Genomic DNA, 18,176 nt, shown 5'->3' on the forward strand with positions numbered 1-18,176 from the left:
TATTGAGAGTTTCAGTTCAAAATCACTCTTTAAAATATGCAAAATGTAGGCCTCTACTTACGAGATGAGTTTTACACATGTAGTCTGCAGAGCTGTATCTTACTAACACAGCTGAAGGAAGGTATGCATGAAGTCACAGCAGCACAAAATGTGCAGTGCATGCACATGGCCCCAGTAGTGCTCGCTGGAAGCAACAATAAGGTTGCCAAAGTCTTGTGAGAGCTCATTTGTTTTACCCATCATGAGATGTTTCTTGTGTGACACATTGGTAATGAGACACCTTTCCAGAGGCCATCAGTTGGGACTGAAGCAACTGATATTAATTTGCACTAAGTGTCAGAACTGCTTTTTAATTACTGATAGATATTCTTCTTTCCATGCCCTTTTGCTCTTCCCTTTCTTCATGCGTTTTTCCCCTGTGTCATTTCTCATTTTTACACAGAATTTATGGACACGTTTGGCTTGATTTCTTAGTATTTTTGGATTGGATGAGTTGTTAATGATTTTTGGTTAGAGCTTCATGTCAGTAGCACCTTTAAAAATACATTAACTTGGAAAATTGGTGACATGTTTAATACTTATTTTAGCCACTGTGTGTATGTGAGAGAAAAAGACTCTTCACCACCACCTGGTGGTTGCAGGAAATTATGAGCAATTATTTTGTGGAAAAGTAAAATAGAATCAAAGGCTTTACACTGCTGCGTCTCCATTTCAGACCCATTAGTTACATTTGTAAGTGTGAAAATATGACTATATACAATAGAAAGTTCAAATGGTTATTTTCGGTGACTTAGTGGAAAACGGATAAAACATCTGAGGTACTGCAAACATCAAATAAGGATATACTGAAATGAATACGTTTCATGATTTGGATAATGCAAAAAATGAAATTCAGGGATTTTTTTTACGTTTTGAAACATATTATTTTGTATTTTGCATCTTTTTCCCGATTTTAACTCTCTTTTACAAAATTGTTATGGCTTTATGATTGAATTAAGATTTATTTATTTTTTGCTACAGCTTGTCTGTAAATACACTTCAAAGACACTCTTTTTAAATCATGATTATAACTTTGTCTTTTGTCACACAGTTTTATTCCTTCGCCAATACAGTTTTTCAGATTCCTGTGAGATCAGTAAAGGTAAGTAGTTTTACTGGAGCATGTGCAAACATAAACTGAAAAATAGTGTATAAGACAAAACAGAGTTCGTGCCACCTTTATTCTTCAGCGGAGCCTGAACTCCCTTAGAAGCTTTCTTGTAATTTCTTTATTTATTTAAAATTCAGGAATAGTTCTCCGCCTGGCTTGACTAACCAACAAGCAAATAGCATTCCTGGGAAAATGGTCGGGTACTAGGATTTATTTCTACAAGCATTCTGGAAAACTATTGCTTAATGCCACAAAGTCCGTCTTCTTTAAAGCCAATTTTTCAATTAGTCATTTTTTTAACCAATAAATTGGCACTTTTGAAGTTCCTCCACAGATATAGCGGTTAAAACATATTCTCGGCGAGAAAGTGGTTGCTTGTTTAATTCCAGACAGACATAAATTCTACATTTGGGTTTCATCAGGAAGGACATTTGCAGAATAAGCCCTTAAGGAAAGGTAGTAGCTGGAATAAGATTTTAGTTAGCACTGTTTTTGGATTGTGTGTTTCTTTGAGTTTCTGTCTTAGTTTTTGCTATTTTCCATAGATTTTATTAATGACAGGTAGTATTTTGTTACTTCCCTGTCTTCTCTGCATTTAGTCTAACTTTAAAAAAAAAATTGATCATCTTTAAGTTTCAACACTTGTCACTTGTCAGTAATTTTGATCATTTTTATGAATTATGGGATAGTATTACTACCTTTCATTTAATTGATTGTAGTCCAATGTTTCCTCCAATATACCAGCTTCTGTCTTCCATACGGAAGGCAGTATAGTATGGAATTCCCTGTTTATCCAGCCTCATAAACCCCACCCTTGAGATTTTGTTGCTTTTTTTATTCTAAAACCTGACCTTTTAAAACCTACTGAGAATATTTTGACCAGTCATTGAATTTAACCAAAATTCTGATACTAAGTAAAATTGAAAATAATAATAATTTTGATATATTTTCCAACCATAAAATGGAAGAAATTGTGCTACTCTTTGAACTAGATAAATACAAGTTTTTATTTATTTATAGACTGTGACTCAGAGGGGATTGTGCAGGGACTGTCTACAAAGTGCAAGGTTGAAAAGAGAGAGAGATATTTTAATCTAACTAATACAATAGTTTTGTTTTGTTTTTTTTAAATAACTTCCTGCTCTTCTGTAGGTTATATCACAAACTTTAGTTCAGGTGTTTTGTAAAAAGACCTGAGATTGCATCCTTTAGCCGTGTCATATTCACTTTCTGTATTCATTCTCTCAGTTTGCCTTTGTATGACATTAATGTGTAAATGTATCAGTTCCAGTAAACTAAAATCTATGATTTGTCTGTATATAGGTACAAATACAGGATCCTGTGGTCTGATAACTGCCCAGAAGGACCCAGGTAAAAAAAAACAAAAACATCCGCTCCTGCATCTCTGATGGCATGAAGGTGGATTCAGTTGCATCAGAAAACAAAAAATACTATAAAGGCCCAGAATTGTTGAAACACTAAAGAAGTTAGAAAAGTAGGGAAAAAAGTGGAAGAAGTATTGACTTAGACCCTACCTCTTTCATAATTCATTCATAATGTACCATCTGTAAGTTTGGATGTTTTGATTCTGTTTGACTGTCAGTTCCTCCGAAGAGCATTGAGGTGGAGCTGGAGGTGAGGGACCATGTGGCTACAGTGGTCTCCACTCTGAACTATGAGAACAAGGAGGACAAACCATTAGAGGCTGTTTTTGTCTTCCCTCTGCCTGGAGATGCTGCTGTCTGTCATTTCAGTGCTCAGATTGGACAGACGCAGATTGTAGCTGAGGTGAAGGAGAAACAGAAGGTGAGCTGGACAGTAAATATAACCTGATTATAAGTGAGCTTCAAAATAAACACAGTGAATGTCACTGACATGTGTCACCTGTGCTTCAGGCTCGTGAGGAGTATGATGATGCTCTGAGCTCCGGTCAGCAGGCCTTCCTATTGGAGGAGAGTGATGAGAGTCCAGATATATTCTCTCTGCGTGTGGGCAGTCTGCCTCCAGGAGAGAGCGCCTCCATCAGGTTGGAGTACGTCACTGAGCTGGCTGTGCAGGCTGATGATGGTCTGAGGTTCTGTCTGCCTGGTGTGCTCAACCCTCGATACCAACCTCAGGGTAGGACAACTGTAGCTTTTCTTTTGATCCTGCTTGCCTTTTGTGTTGTTCTCTGTCAAGATAACCTTTGTTGCCACTGATTTTCAGTCCACCTCTTGTGTAAATTTGTATGCCTCGAACCCTTTTTCCCTTTTATAAGAATGGCTTCTTGATAGCCACCCTCCTTTTGAGAGCGTTTCTGATGAAGCTTCAATGAACAGTAAATGGATCAACTAAAGACCCAGATCCATCCCTCGGGTCCTGTTAGCTGTTCGCTGGATCTTTTTCCTATTTCTTAAGGACATGACTTTCAAATCATTATGTGCTGTAGATGGTTTGTTAGGCCTGGCACTTCTTCACCTGTCTAGTTTCCACAATGTTTTAAGGACACACTGCACAGCTTACCCAGATATGTCAAGTTTTTATCTAATAGCACTTTGGCAATCATCTTATTGGTGCCAAAATATTATTTTATAAATGTCAAAGTGTTATTTTTTTTACTTTTTCATGGTTTCAGCTAAAGAAATGGGAACAACTGATGTGTACTTGCAACAGGCTGCCTAAAGATACAGTTTAAAATTGTGTCCACTTTGCTAAGTTGTCTGTTATGTGTAGACACAACACTGGTTCCTCCCTTGAGTTGGGTGCCCATGAAAAAGGCACCTAACATAATATGTACACAAGCTTTTATTACTGCACCTTCTCATACCTGGGTTTACGTCCCCCTTATGTAAATGTGTATATGAGGGAGATTTACAGAGAACATTAAAAGTCAACATCCAAATATATGGCCCTGCAGATGATACTTAGCTTTATCTATTGTTGAAGCCAGATGGCAAACAACAATTGAACTAAATTATGCTGAAAAACTAGTTCATGCATTTATTACTGCAGCGAGAGTACTGACTGGGCCTAGAAAAAGAGAACATATTTATCCCATACTGGCTTCTCCTAATTGGTTCACTGTCAAATCCAGAATCAAATTTATAATTCTTTTACTCTCATGTGACTTTTGTTTCACTGTGATTTGGTACTATACAAATAAAACTGAAGTGAAATGTATTAAAATCAAATAACAATAGAAAGAAAACCAGAACATGAGGTTCAATTAATTTTTCTGTGAACCTTGAAGTTGATACTGTAACAAAAGATTTACTTCTAATCAGTCTGATACTGTGTACAGGTAGTGCAGGTGCAGGTTTCCAGGTAACTTCTGTTCCAGCCTCTCTGGAGCCCTACAGTCTGTCTTTTTCTGCCCGAGTGTCCTCTCCTCGTCCAATCTCTAAAGTAGAGTCCAACTGTTCCCTGGACCCTCTGCAGTACCTCAACACCGATCAAACCCAGGCCACGGTAGGTAGAGTGCTGATGTGTCTGTGTTACTTGTTACTGATGAATAAATATGAATGTGTTTGTGGTGTGCAGGTCAAGCTGGCTGCAGGACACAAGTTTGACAGAGATGTTGAACTGCTGATTTATTACAAAGACGCCCACCAGCCCACTGCTGTGGTGGAGGCAGGACAGGCCTCTGCTGAGCCGGGTGAGTTGTTGGTTTGCACATTTTTATTTGCAAACTAACAACTGATGATTAAAAACGTGTCCTCTTTCTTCCGGTGGGAGATAACAGTGTTTAAATATATTGTAAAATATAAAGTTTACATTCTTTTCCCCTTTTCATGTGTTTCAGGCTCTCTGATGGGTGATCCAATGGTGATGGTGAGTCTGTACCCTGAGTTCCCCCAGTCTGTGATGTCTTCAACGGCTTCATGTGGAGAGTTTGTGTTCTTAATGGATCGATCTGGAAGTATGGGATTTAGGATCAAAAGAAGGAGTCTTCAGACTTGCATCCACAGTGCAAAGGTAGTCATAATGTGTGACTCATGAAGTCTTTAATCTCTAGTGTCCCTCTCACAGTGGCTTTCTCCATCTTTTTCGTCTTCTGTGAAGGACACTCTGCTCCTCCTGTTGAAGAGTTTACCAATGGGCTGCTATTTCAACATTTACAGTTTTGGGTCCAGATATGAACACATCTTCCCGTGAGTAACTCCTTCACCCAACAGAAGTCTTCTTGTTTTTGCTAAGAAATACACGTGCTTGTGTATTGGTGTTTGTGTAATGACAGTAAGAGTGTGGAGTACAGCCGGCAGACCATGGAGGAGGCTCTGAAGAAAGTAAAGAAGATGAAGGCTGATCTTGGAGAAACAGAGATCCTGGAGCCCCTCAAACATATTTACAGCCAGCCCTGCATTCTCAATCAGCCCAGACAGGTAACACACACACACACGCACACACGAGATTTAGGAGCTCACCCCAATCTTAATTACAACTAATAGTTGCATAAAGGTACTCTTGGAACATATATTTACCTAAAAATCTAAAGAGATAAGCTATGGTGACTTACTTCCTTTCCCTGTATTGGGCCTGTACAACTTCACATGACTGTTTTACCTTACCAACAAATACAGAAACAGATGGATGGGTGTTTTTGTTCTTTTTGAACTATTTTCACATTTGGCTGAATAAGGTACACAAATTTAGTGTAGTGGCCCAACAAACTGGAGAGTATAAGGACATCTGCATAGAGCCGCACATTTACTTTCTGATAAGAAAATATATGTCACACCATCCTAAATGGATCGCCATTGTTACACAAGCAGTATGTAATTTGGATTGACACACAATTTGCAGTAATACCGTATTACCACGTAATTCTAGATACTGTTTTTAAAAGCTTGTCAGGACCATTATTGTTCAGGTAACTGGTCTTCATACTAACTGTGCATTGTTTGTTACTCCTAAACCATTTGTGTTTCTAAAACAAAGAACCAAAAATGGCTCTAAACACAAACTGTTTTACTGTTTTACATCTGTTTTATGGTGAAACTCTTCTTTCTAGCTGTTTGTCTTAACTCGCGGATGGGTGAAGAACGGCAAAGAAGTGATAGATCTGGTGAAGAAGAATTCAAGTTCTCACAGGTGAAAACACAAAACATAACTACAAAATTGTGCAAAAGTCTTGATCCATCCCTCTTTTCTTAGTATTTTGCTTTTAAGGAGGCAGATTTTCTTTTCTTTTCTTTTTTTTTTTGTTTTGTTTTTTTGCCATATTTAAGGTGGTCTTGGGGAATAGTCTTTCTAAAGGTCTTTAATTTGAACATGGTTGTGGCTGTTTTTGTTTAAGCCACATGACATTGACTTATGAGTCATTCAAGCATAAAAAGGCACTTGACTTAATATTTTATGAAATATAACAAAATGAGGGACAGCTTAAGGCTTTTGCGTGGTACCAGATATCTGCAGAATTCCCAGAATGTGCTAAAAGTTGTCTCTGTATCTAATGGAAACTGTTGTATTGCAGGTGTTTCTCTTTTGGGACAGGAGAAAACACCAGCTATATTTTCATTAATAAGATATCCAAGGAAGGAGGAGGTCACGCTCAGTTCATCACTGCGACTGACAAGATACAACCAAAAGTAAGACATTAAACACAATCAAAGTCAAATTAAACAAAACCACAGCAAATACTTATTTAATCAGAGAGTGTGATTGCAGTCATTAAAAAAAACAGCTCCTAACTCTTTGTTTTGAATTATTATTCAGGTGATGCAATCACTGCAATTTGCTCTGCAGCCATCTGTGATTGACATCTCAGTCACATGGGATTTACCAAAGGAAGTGTCTGTCACTGTCCTCACTCCACCAATCACATCCATTCTCCAGGGTCAGAGGTCACTGATTTATGCCCAGCTCACTGGACAGGTAGGAGCAGCATCTTCTCACAGTGAAAGATGTCTGTGTTTTGAAATCTGATTAACAGTGATGTTCATGTGAAGATGTAGTTGGTTTCTAACACTGTAATTCTGTGTCAGAGCTCAGAGGCAGCAGAGGGCTGTGTGACGGTGAAGTACAGCCTGGCAGGTCATCCCTCTGAGAACCAGCTGCACTTCAGTCTCAGACCTGCAGAGGACACTGGGTAAATGAGCTGTTAGTCTGGTGGTACAATTAGTAGTATTAGCTTATACATTTGGTCAGGAGCAGTTATAAATTTTTTATTAGAGTAGAAATAAGTTCAGATTCAAAACTAATGATTCAATAGATTTGTGCATTCAATTTTAGCATGCACAGATTATACTAAGATTTGTTTGTATGCATTGTTTGTGGATGGAGCTAGCTGTGAGTATGTCATTGTTGTCATGTTATTAAACATTATTAGGATGATAGTGTAAGAAGAATCCCAGCTGTACTTCTTCCTTCGCCCTGTTTGCAGATTAACAGTCCACATGTTGGCTGCTCGAACTCTGATTCGCTCCCTCGAGATGGAAGCAAGAGACAACAAAGGAGAGCGTGATGAGGAAATGAAGAAGAAGGTGGAGGAGTTGAGTATCCAGTCAGGAGTGAGCAGTGCCTTTACTGCCTTTATTGCTGTTAGTAAAAGCAGTGGTGAGGCGATACAAGGACCCCTGATACCACCACCCAGTGAGTGTTAGCACTGATATTTGATTTATTCTGAAATAGTGAATGTTCAAAGTTCTGAGGTTTTTTTCTTTCAAGTCCTACTTTGTGAGCACAGGGCTGTACTAAGAAGTGTCATTAATGGCTCAGCAAAATATGTTGACATTTGAGTTTTCAGTGTCATGAACATGGCTCGCTTTTTATCTGATTACATCACCAACTTGTGCTTAACACCTGCCCTGTCTAGAGCGAGTTACATCGTCTTAAAGCACAGAATTTTTGCCTGATTCTTTCACAACCCCGAAGTTGGGACGCTCTTTAAATTGTAAATAAACACAGAGACCAATTATATACAATTTAGAAAACATATCAAATGTTAATAAGAAAGAGGTAACTAAATAAAACAATAATAATAATTAAATATTTTGGAATTTGATATCAGCTACACATCACAAAAAATTGAGACGGGGGAAACAAAACGCTGCAAAAATACATTTAAAAAGAAACAGCTGCAGGAATATTTTGCAACGACTTAGGTTAACTAGCAACAGGCCAGTAACATGTTTTAAACATTTATGTTCAGCACATCTAGTCTAATGTCCTATATAAATAAAATTGCCATTATCATTAGTGTCTAGAAATTGCTAGAAGACAAAGAATTTTTATTAAATTATCGGTATCATTTTTTTTGTTATATTTTAGTGGTATTATTGCTTTTGTTGCCCTTTTGCATCTTTCTCCCTTTATTGTGACTTTATTTTATCTCGTTCTGTCCTCTTCTGGTGTTTGCGCTTCTGTTTGAAGCACTTTTTTAAAATGATGATGATAAAGATGATGATTGTTTTGTGTGACACAGCTTTAAAACAGTGTAATTTGGTGGATTCCTGTGAGAGTCAGCCAAGCATCAGTAAGGGTAAGTACTGTTACTTTTTGACACACACACACACACTTGCAACGACCTTGAGATTTTCCACAAATTTCACTCGATAGATTTTTTTATTTTATTTTTTTTTTTACCTTTTCTGAGAAGTGCCACAAATTTCCAGCTACACCCACATTGTAAGAGTCTCAAATGGTAAAGGCAAACATTCTGTGTACATGTTCAGTTTCTTAAAGCAGGATTGATGGTCCTGCAAATGTGTCTATTCCTGTACATATTAGTGTTTGAGAGGGCGAGGGGTTTCTCTCCAGACGCCTTCTCACACTGTCCACCAATATCTTGACGGCACATTGCTGGAAGAAAATGATGTAATCTTGTACTGAATACTGATTGGTTGATAAGTGGGCTGGAATAAAGATGGGAGAGACAGTTGAGTTTGCTGGAAACAGGAGAACTGTGAAAAAACTAATTTTAAAGTTAAAAAATTACGGCTGGCTGATGGACAAAAACAGAACAAGCAAGAGTGGCACACAGACCGGTTGTACCGCACACTTTGTGCGTTGCCTCCATTTGGAAACAGAGCTTACTGCAGGCAGATGGGCAGTCCCTGATGTGGAGCAGACAGTGCATACGTTACCTCTGCTGGACATAAATCCCACTTAACATATAACTGATCCTTAGCCAAGCTCCATCAATGTAATGTTAAGGATGTAAAGTAACAGAAATTTTATGGTTTTTATCTCTGCAGGGATCTCTGTAACGGAGAAACTGAGATCAGGTAAAGGATTTACTCTTCCGAGATATTGAATCTCTGTGTACACACACACACACACACACACACACACACACACACACACACACACACACACACACACACACACACTTTCCAAGCTGAGTTCTGTGTATCCGGGTCTGAATTGGAATTTGTTATTCATGCCTTTTATTTAATTAAGGTTATTATAATTGTTCACTTCTCCTAAGTTCCTCTCTGGAACATCAGCAGATCGTTCAGGATGCCGCTGTGAGGCTTCTTACTAAGTATTCACACTTTATTGCATCAACTTCAGATTGCACTTTAAGATTCTGGTTTTGACTTTTAGAGCTTTTTAGAGCTCTGCATTGACAAGCACCAGCATAAATCAATGAAATTTCCCAAAAGATGGAAAATAAGCCAAAAGCTAACCCAAACAAACCACACATATGCATACTGGGAATAGGAGAGGTCTAATTTTAACATCAACCCAACAAGTGTGCGTCCTCTGAGGATCTGTCTCTCACATCCTGCCCACTCATCACACTTACATTCTTGTCATTAAAGCTACCCTACCTTCCAAAAAAGAAAATTATTGTTATTACCAAAATTATTCACACATGTAAACTTCCAAAAGTTTATTTTAGACTTTTTTCTTTTGACTGAACTAAAAGTGAATCACACATTTTTCACATAGAAGTAAAAATACATCTTCATGGTTTGCCTGAAATTTTTCCCCATCAACAGCCTTCGGCTGCATTAACTGCTCACCTCAGAGGAAGGGTAAGTCAACAAGTGACACGTTTACTTTTTTTTTTCTCTTATTTTTGCTAGTACACATGTCAAAAACTCTATGAAATACAAGACACATACATGTGTCTGTCTGTAACAATAACCTACAGTATGTGCACTTATTTTGTGCTTTTAATGTTTTCTTGAACTGTTCTTTTTCTGGAGTTGCATGATTTTGTACAGAATACATCTTTAGTGCCTTAAAAACTAAGACATGGGTCCACAGGTTTTTAATCTAATCCACGCAGGGTCAAAATTATGCATGCGGGTCCATATTTATACACATCTGCCACTAATATTTAATGTGCATGTTGCACCTTGACTACACACTCTTTGTAGCCATCAACAAGCTTCTGGCATATTTCTGCTGCTCTTCTTGGCCAGGCCCAAAATTACCATGATATTCATGTATGTAACTTTCTTATCACAGCCACAGAGTCTGAGCTGTCAGTCAAAGACCCTTTGCTGCAGCTGGTTTCCCTGCTGGAAGCCTCTGGATGCTGGTTATTGAAGCCAGCTTTGGCCTCTGTGCTGGGGAAGACCAGCAAGGAGGTGGCAAACCTGAAACCTGCATCGGTGGGTAATCATCACGTATTCAGTCATAGATGTTTAAGCAGCAGTGCATTAGTAGTATTACACAGCAGCAAAAGTCTGGCAGACAAAAATAATGTATTTATTAATTTATTTAATTTTTACTCCTTTACTCCAGCTAATCATATCTAAGTGTAAGGGCAATAGCCTGCAATCTCAACATATGCACTGCTTTTAATTTGTGGAGTTAGGCCAGCAGTGAAGTGTGGGCCACCATTCTGGCTCTGATCTGGCTTCATGGTTTCAAGATGGATGCAAAGGACGAGTGGGAGCTTCTGGCTATGAAGGCTGCCTCATGGCTCCGTGCTCAGAATGGTAATAAGACTAATAAATATTGAACTGCTGTTTTCTTTTTTGTGTTTTTGTTTTACAGTGTGTTCTGTTTGTGCTTAATCACTTTATTTTCAGCGACGTGTGTGACAGAGTGTGTGGAGGCCGGTAATGCGCTGCTGGGTTGCAGAGTAACGAAAGATGCTTTGGGGCTCTGAAGTTGCTCCTCCTTCAGAATTCAACTTTATGTATTGCATATTATCAGTGTTCACTAGAACCACAGACGGTAACATTTCAATGAGCAGCAGGGGGTGACTCCTCTGGTTGCAGAAAGAAGTCTTTGTATGCCTACGGGTAAACATCTTTGTTGTTTGCGGTATAAGTTTACACTTTCATAGAGGGGTTTGTCTTTCTGAATGCGGCATGATGTTCATTCACTAAATTCTGTTCCTGATTAGAATCAAAAAGGAGAAAATCACCTTGTGATGTGCCGTGTTTCTGCCAGTGGTGGAAACACTCAGCTCGATGCTTCACAACAGAACAACTAATCCCTAATGTAATGGTTGCTACAGTTTATGCATACAAACCAAAACATTCTGCACAATTGGTTTTTATTTTATTTTCTCCAATTGTCCCTGAGAGGCATGTGAATGAGTGATCAGCTATATCTCATCTATTCAGTTCAGTTTTATTTCTATAGCGCCAAATCACAACAGCAGTCATCTCAAAGCACTTTACATTGTGGGGTAAACGCCCTACAATAATACAGAGAAAACAGTCTTTGAGATGCTTTGTGCTTTCTGTGACACTCGCCTGCGATGCTTAGCTGAACCAATTATCAGTTCATGCACTTAAATATAAGGGCAACACTAATTGTTAGAGCATGTTAGCTTTTCCTGTGTTGATATAGTAATAAAGATAAATGTCTGATCTCTAATTGATGGCTTCTCTGGACGTGTTGATGTCTGTTGTATTTATCTTATCTTTCATTATTCTGTGGTTGTTCATCAGTGTGCGCATGTGAATTTGTAACTGAGTTTACTGTGCATTTGATAAAGATCCTCAACCTAAATGCAGTCTTTTTTTCTCTCATTGATAAACCTGTAACCTGTATGCCAATCAAGGAACCACATCTGCATTTTAGCGAGGCTAGAACAGTTTGTACTTCTAAGTCATACAGTCAGTGATAGGATCTGGGAAAATCCGTCCACTAACTCCACTAAGGACTAAGAGGTGAGATTAACGGGATGCCAAACTCAGTTGAGCTATAAGCCAGAGTTTTCTGTTCATAAAAGTGGATCTCTGGCTGGTACCTTATGCTCAACATGTGTTAAGAGTTATGGTTCAAAGTCTGGAAGTGCCACATTTTCACAGATTTTTTTTTTTTTTTTTTAAATTGACAGCATGTTTTAAGTGCTGTGTGGATTCACAGCTGGTGGAAGCTATTTTGCATATGCAGGTTGTTAAGGCATACCTGACTACTATTACACTTTTAATCACCATTTTATCATCATCATGATCAATCAATCACATCTCTGACTGGAGTAGGCGACGCTCACAGGGATCGTTTTGTGTAGCACAAGAGTTTTATATAGGCGCAAACCAAGGCTGAAGCAGAAAAGCTTAACAGAGCTAGTTGATAAGCACTGTTGTGACACCTGTTATCTACAGGTGGGATTTTAGGTTTTGTTAAGCCAGCTACCACAAACAAAGCCTGGATGGTGCAACATATTTATAAATTTCCCCAATAGTATATCCTCAGGGTTAAATCACAACTCTTGCTCAGTGTTCTCTGGGATGGGCTCCAGCGTCCTCACAAGAAAACCGATGGGCGGATATAGCCAATTAAATACATCTACAACATCTTTAATACTCAAATATTGGCAAATATTGTTTTCTATTTTTATTTTTCCTACTATAGAGGCTTGTTTTTTCTGATGTCTGTTCTTTGTCCTAATATGTGTGGCTGGGAAGGGACTGTATGTTATCCCCCTGTCATTTATAATGAGTATTATCCACATTACTCCAGTCACTGAACTGAGATGATACTCCATGTTGTTTTACGTTATCATCTATACAACCTGGTTTTACCTGAAAAGCTTAACATTTTAATGACTTAAACCCTATTTTAAATGTGTCTTTGAAAACTGTGCCTGCTTCTTTAGTTATTATACTGAATACTGAATATAATGTACAAAGATATAATACTACAATACAAATAATACTTGTATTCTGGTTCTTAATTTGAATACCATGAAGACAAAAGAGCAGGAGCTTATCTTCTTCTTACACATCTTGTTTCTGTCCCACTTCACTCTTCCTCTCTTTGCATGTAACCTAATTTATGGCTGTATGACCTTTAGGATTAACATGCTCTTTTAATGCACTAGACCTTTGTGCTGCTTGTGATGACAGGTGCTCCTGTCTCCTATTTACAGGACTCAAACCCAGGCATTAATCTGGTATTACACATTACAAGGTCTTAAAGAGATCACTTTCAGTGACAAGATGATATTATCTGGCTTTGTCCAGAAACCCCCCAAAATCTGACATGGAATAGTTTCTGCATATCCTCAAGCAAGTGTATTGTGAGCTGTAGTAGAAAAAGATTTGTCCAAGTGAAAAGAATAAGAAAATTATAGAGCGAATATGATTGGGTTAGCTTTGTTTTGTAAAGAAAAAAAAAACATTTTAAAAATATGAGGCTTTCAAATGAAAGTGTTCCTATGCTGTCATTTCCCAAATTGCTGTAAATGTATTCATTCATTCTCAGCCATTTGCTTAACATGTTTCAATGGATTAAAATAAAATATAAATGCACCATATTGGATGGGCTATGGAAGAATGTGTGCTGATGGGGTAAACCAGAGGTAAAGAACCCGCTGCACCAAAAATCTATTGTGATTGTTTTGATTGCAAGAGGATCATCACAGTTTCCTCTAGTTTCTTGCACAAATTGTCCCAAAATAGTAGCTCAGTGGTCATACAGCTTCAGAAAGTGTGACGGTTTCAAAAACAAGTTATACCTCAGCCCTGCAGCCAACAGGTTTAACAAGGTGCAACTCTTACTTTGAAGGCCAAAGATCTCAACTTCAGTTTGTGTTGCTCCTTTTACATTTGCACTACAGCTTGGAGAGCAGCTAGCCAGTGTTTGCAGACGAGTTTTCCACTTTAATTTAAACTACTCGCCCCAATATGCTAGCGGTAAATAAGCAATCACAAAGGGCGGTGGTTAGTCACAGGTCTCTGGACCTTTGTGACTGGGGCTTTAGCAATCATTTTCTGTTTTTGTTATAAAGGACGTATTAATTTAAATCAAGTGGTTACATTGAGCAAGAGCTTTCAGCTTCCACTTGCAACCTGTGAGGTAAGCTGTAAAAGCTTTGGCCACTGTTGTAGTATTATTGCACTATTGCCTGCTGTCAGGTAATACTAATTTTTACTTCTAACAAGTGGCTGATGGTCATTGACTGTGTGACTGTAATCTTATTCACTTGTTCCATGATTGTCACATGTTCAAACTGGCACGGACAGGCAAGTTAAAGTCACGTGGTTGGCGGTCACGTGTCTCAGAGAGACAAAGACAGAGAGAGTGTCAGCATCATATATATGTCTGACTATATAATTGGACAAGAAGCTCCTGGCATGTGCCATAACCTCACCCTGACAAGACTCAGACATTTTGCTTGTTAGCAAAGCTCACAAAGACAGATTTAGGCCTTTGGGGGTGGGGGGACTTGTTACTGTGGCAGACAGCATGCAACACTGATACCCGCTGTCATATACCAACAGCAGCCAAAGCTCTTCCATCTTCCATCACAGAACATTTTCCCTCATGCATGTATGTAATGGCAGTAAAGTGAACCATGCAGTAACGCCATGTTCCATGTTAAACTTAAGAGAGCTGAAATTAGTTTGTTTATATTTCCCACCATTTAAAAAAAAAAAAAAAAAGAGGAACAAACAGCATCACTGCAACTACTTTCTGTTTGCATAATGCGCACAGTGTTGGTTACAGTGGGCCATAACAGCTAATCTTATCACAACCTTTGGCAGACCTCCAGCCAACACTTTCTAAACTGGTTTCCAAGGCAACCCCAACGAGCAGGACCAATTAGAACTGACAAAGGATCCGCAAGCATTAAACTGCCTGGAGATTAAAGGGAGAGACGGCAAACTCAACAAATGATAGGTGGGGTATGTCTTTATGATGTGTGTGGTGGGTAATAGGGGAGCACAGTGACTTCAGAAGCACCTGTAGGCTCACTTGTGTCTGCTTCAGTCTTTCCATTGGGGGGAGCTGTGGGGGTGAATTTAATTAAACCAATTTCAATCCTTCCTTCTCCCTATTTGGTTTCTTTCTCTGTAGGACTGCTGGGTGTTCATGTGTCAGTAGGGCTGCAGGCAGGAAACCAGATCAATAAGAAATACTTTAGAGAGATCAGTGTGTGGTTTTTTTTTTTGCTTTTTTTGCTTTTTTGTTTAGGGCCATCAGTCGAACACTGTGGCCTCTGAGCTGCACATCAATCACAAACCATGCTGTTTGTGCAGGGAGGTTTGTGTGTGTTTGAGATTGATTTGACAGCCTTTGTACTTCAGCAGGGGATCAACTTTACTGAATAACTGACACCCATGGTCGCCTGGTGTTGGTAGGTTGTTGGATTTCTGTGTCTATTGGGGTTCAAATGCGTGTCACACTTCTAAATCGATGACCTTTCCTTTAAACCCTTTTAGTGCGCGCCTGTTTAAGAGTTTTATTCACGGAAACAGTAACCATGTGTTCGAAATCGAAAGTAAGTGTTTAATGTAAAAATGTCAGCTCAGTGCACTCACAGACCGTGTGAGAATCATTGACATCAGCCCGACACTCCCTGGTTTGTGATGTCCCTTTAAAATAAATTGAAATCTTATCTTAGCATTTTTTCTATTGCCACATTGGTTTGTAAAACCAAAGTAAGGGATGGATGTGACTGACCACACGCACAATGTGTCCACTAGTCAATCATGTTGTCACAGTCTGGCGGAGGACTGTATGTATTGTGTAGCGTGGACCCAAAACGCAGACACGAAGGAACTTGGACCAAAACTTGACTATCAACAAAAAGCGAGCCGTTTAATATGGCTGATAAGAAAGTACAAAAACAAAAGGCAGATGCACACAAGAAAGATCCTAACTAGAACTAAACTGGGAAAACTAAATGCTAAACACAAAAGGTAAAGAACAAAACCTTGAACATTGCAAAAAAAAACCCTAAACATGGAAAATCCTGGAAACAATTCATATCCTTTTCCAACAACTATTTCTTTGATCCTGTGGTCCATCCTTTCTGCCTTTGCCAAAACAAACATTTGCCTTAATTTTATTTTCAGCTCGAGTTTCTCTTCCGCTTTTTTGTTTATTTATATATTTTTGTACCTTTTCTTAATAAGATTGGAGGAGACTGGTTGTAGTCCTCTCCATGGTAACGCTGTTTCCCATTCTTGCACTCACTGTCGCTGTCTCTCATCACATAATTCTGCCCTACCCTGTGCTTTATCGCTGCGCCCTCTCCCTATATGCGCTCTCCCCTTACCCTCCCCTTCTCTCTCTCTCTCGCTCCTTGTCTCCCTTTCTCTCTCACATATGCACACACACATACACTCAACCTCTCCTCTGGTCCACTGGTCTCCTGCTAATGCTGCACCGTCCACTGACTGCGAGATGTTCAGTCCAGCTTGTAAAGGCTCTGCAGGGGAGCCGAGGTAAGGCTTTCACCCTCGTCTCTTCTGGAGCTGAGATGTTACTGCTGCTGTTGTTGACTGCTGACAACTGCTGAGAGCCAAATGCCTGATGGGAAGAGCATTAGTGTGTGCGTGTTTGTGTGTGTGCTGATTTGTGTGAGAACTCACCAGCTGGAGTAACGGGCTTTTTGTTTGTTTTTAGGTTAGGTCTGGCACTTGTGATCTGCATACACGCACACAGCAAAGGGAAGTGATCTTACTTCCTTTGATATTCATTTATTTGTGGTCTTTTTTATGTCTTCTTAAACTTAGGAGTATGTTGTTGTCTGCATGCATGCAGGGAGTCCGCTGAGAAAGAGCCTTTGGAAATCTGATGGCACGCAGATATTCTTCCCTCCAATGCAGCAACAGTGCTGCAATGTCTTTTTATGGTGGTGCACTCTCTGGCGGTTTATGACACCATGTTGTGTTTATGTGTGTGTGTGTGCGTGTTTGGGGGATGGTGAGTGGGGTATGAAGTTCTGCATATGTGAGTGGGTGGACAAGAACAGTGCTTCTTAATATTTTCATAAATTCATCTCACTAACATTCATGCCACAGGAGGAAATCCAAGGCAAGCGATAGACGCTCAGTCATTCAAACACTCTTTTATGAGTAGAAGAAGAGGAAAATAGGAGCACCTGAATCATTTCTGAGATGTTACTTTCTGACCTGTGTGTCAGCCAACAGGTACGAGTCTTAATGTACTCATGAATTTTCCAACAATGTGCTGGTGGGAACTCATTTGTGCTCATGTGTGTATACATCACGGTGTATGTGTCCGAGTGTAATATGGAAATGTGATACCTGCTGAATGCAGTGCTAAAGGAGAAATGCAATAATAATATTAAAACCATTACTCTTTGTCCCTAAGAAGCACTGCTTGTTTATAACATTAGGCTCTCAAAACCTTTCAAGACATCTCACAAGCATTGTGCTGTAATAGTAAGGAAGGAGTAGATATGCAAGCGTCATCTGATGAAGAAATGTGACGCATTTCTGTTGTTCCTGCAGGATACTTTGTGAGGTGCAAGATATTATGTGCCTTTTGCGTGCTGCTCAGATGGAGGGGGTGGGGGGGGGTCCTCTGGTGAGATGCTCTGTCCTGCTAGATTTCACTATCACCATGATGGCACTCTGGGAAAAAAGTTATGGCAGTTAAATGTGTCAGATGTGGACTTACAGTAGATGAGGGTTTTTTTTCCATGATGTTTTGCTGCTGAAGGGTATGTCTTTAAAAAAAAATAATTTTTTTAAATTTCACATCCCTGAGTGAAAGCAGAGACACCAGTGCCCAACACACAAAAGCTCCTTGGTTCGAGAGGGCACAAATCCCTGCCATGGTTTTGTCGGGAAAGGCGTCTGGTGTAAAAAAAAAAAAAAAATCTGCCAAAACTAATGTGTGGATCCATCTGCTGTGGGGACCCCTTGTGAAT

The 18,176-nt window shown here is 39.2% G+C and overlaps 1 protein-coding gene across 7 annotated transcripts in view; it reads left to right on the top strand.

Moving 5' to 3' along the window:
* LOC309688196 (rap1 GTPase-activating protein 2-like) overlaps positions 1-18,176 on the top strand; it is a 127,088-nt gene that overhangs the window by 13,174 nt on the left and 95,738 nt on the right. For 5 of the 7 annotated variants that reach the window (XM_082503735.1, XM_082503738.1, XM_082503736.1 and 2 more), the window contains 20 exons: positions 1,091-1,141; positions 2,474-2,521; positions 2,754-2,956; positions 3,046-3,268; positions 4,431-4,597; positions 4,670-4,784; positions 4,932-5,104; positions 5,192-5,280; positions 5,367-5,511; positions 6,141-6,220; positions 6,603-6,717; positions 6,845-7,003; positions 7,114-7,217; positions 7,512-7,720; positions 8,553-8,609; positions 9,325-9,354; positions 10,075-10,110; positions 10,550-10,695; positions 10,902-11,025; positions 11,119-12,052. In XM_082503735.1, the coding sequence (XP_082359861.1) occupies positions 1,091-1,141; positions 2,474-2,521; positions 2,754-2,956; positions 3,046-3,268; positions 4,431-4,597; positions 4,670-4,784; positions 4,932-5,104; positions 5,192-5,280; positions 5,367-5,511; positions 6,141-6,220; positions 6,603-6,717; positions 6,845-7,003; positions 7,114-7,217; positions 7,512-7,720; positions 8,553-8,609; positions 9,325-9,354; positions 10,075-10,110; positions 10,550-10,695; positions 10,902-11,025; positions 11,119-11,198 (2,354 nt within the window). In that variant the 3' untranslated portion in view covers positions 11,199-12,052. Of the gene's footprint in view, positions 1-1,090; positions 1,142-2,473; positions 2,522-2,753; positions 2,957-3,045; positions 3,269-4,430; positions 4,598-4,669; positions 4,785-4,931; positions 5,105-5,191; positions 5,281-5,366; positions 5,512-6,140; positions 6,221-6,602; positions 6,718-6,844; positions 7,004-7,113; positions 7,218-7,511; positions 7,721-8,552; positions 8,610-9,324; positions 9,355-10,074; positions 10,111-10,549; positions 10,696-10,901; positions 11,026-11,118; positions 12,053-18,176 lie in introns of those variants that run through there. The other 2 variants (XM_082503739.1, XM_082503729.1) reach the window with 2 other exon arrangements.

This window comes from Aulonocara stuartgranti, assembly GCF_965226115.1.
Source record: "Aulonocara stuartgranti genome assembly, chromosome: 14".
Taxonomy (NCBI): Eukaryota; Metazoa; Chordata; class Actinopteri; order Cichliformes; family Cichlidae; genus Aulonocara; species Aulonocara stuartgranti.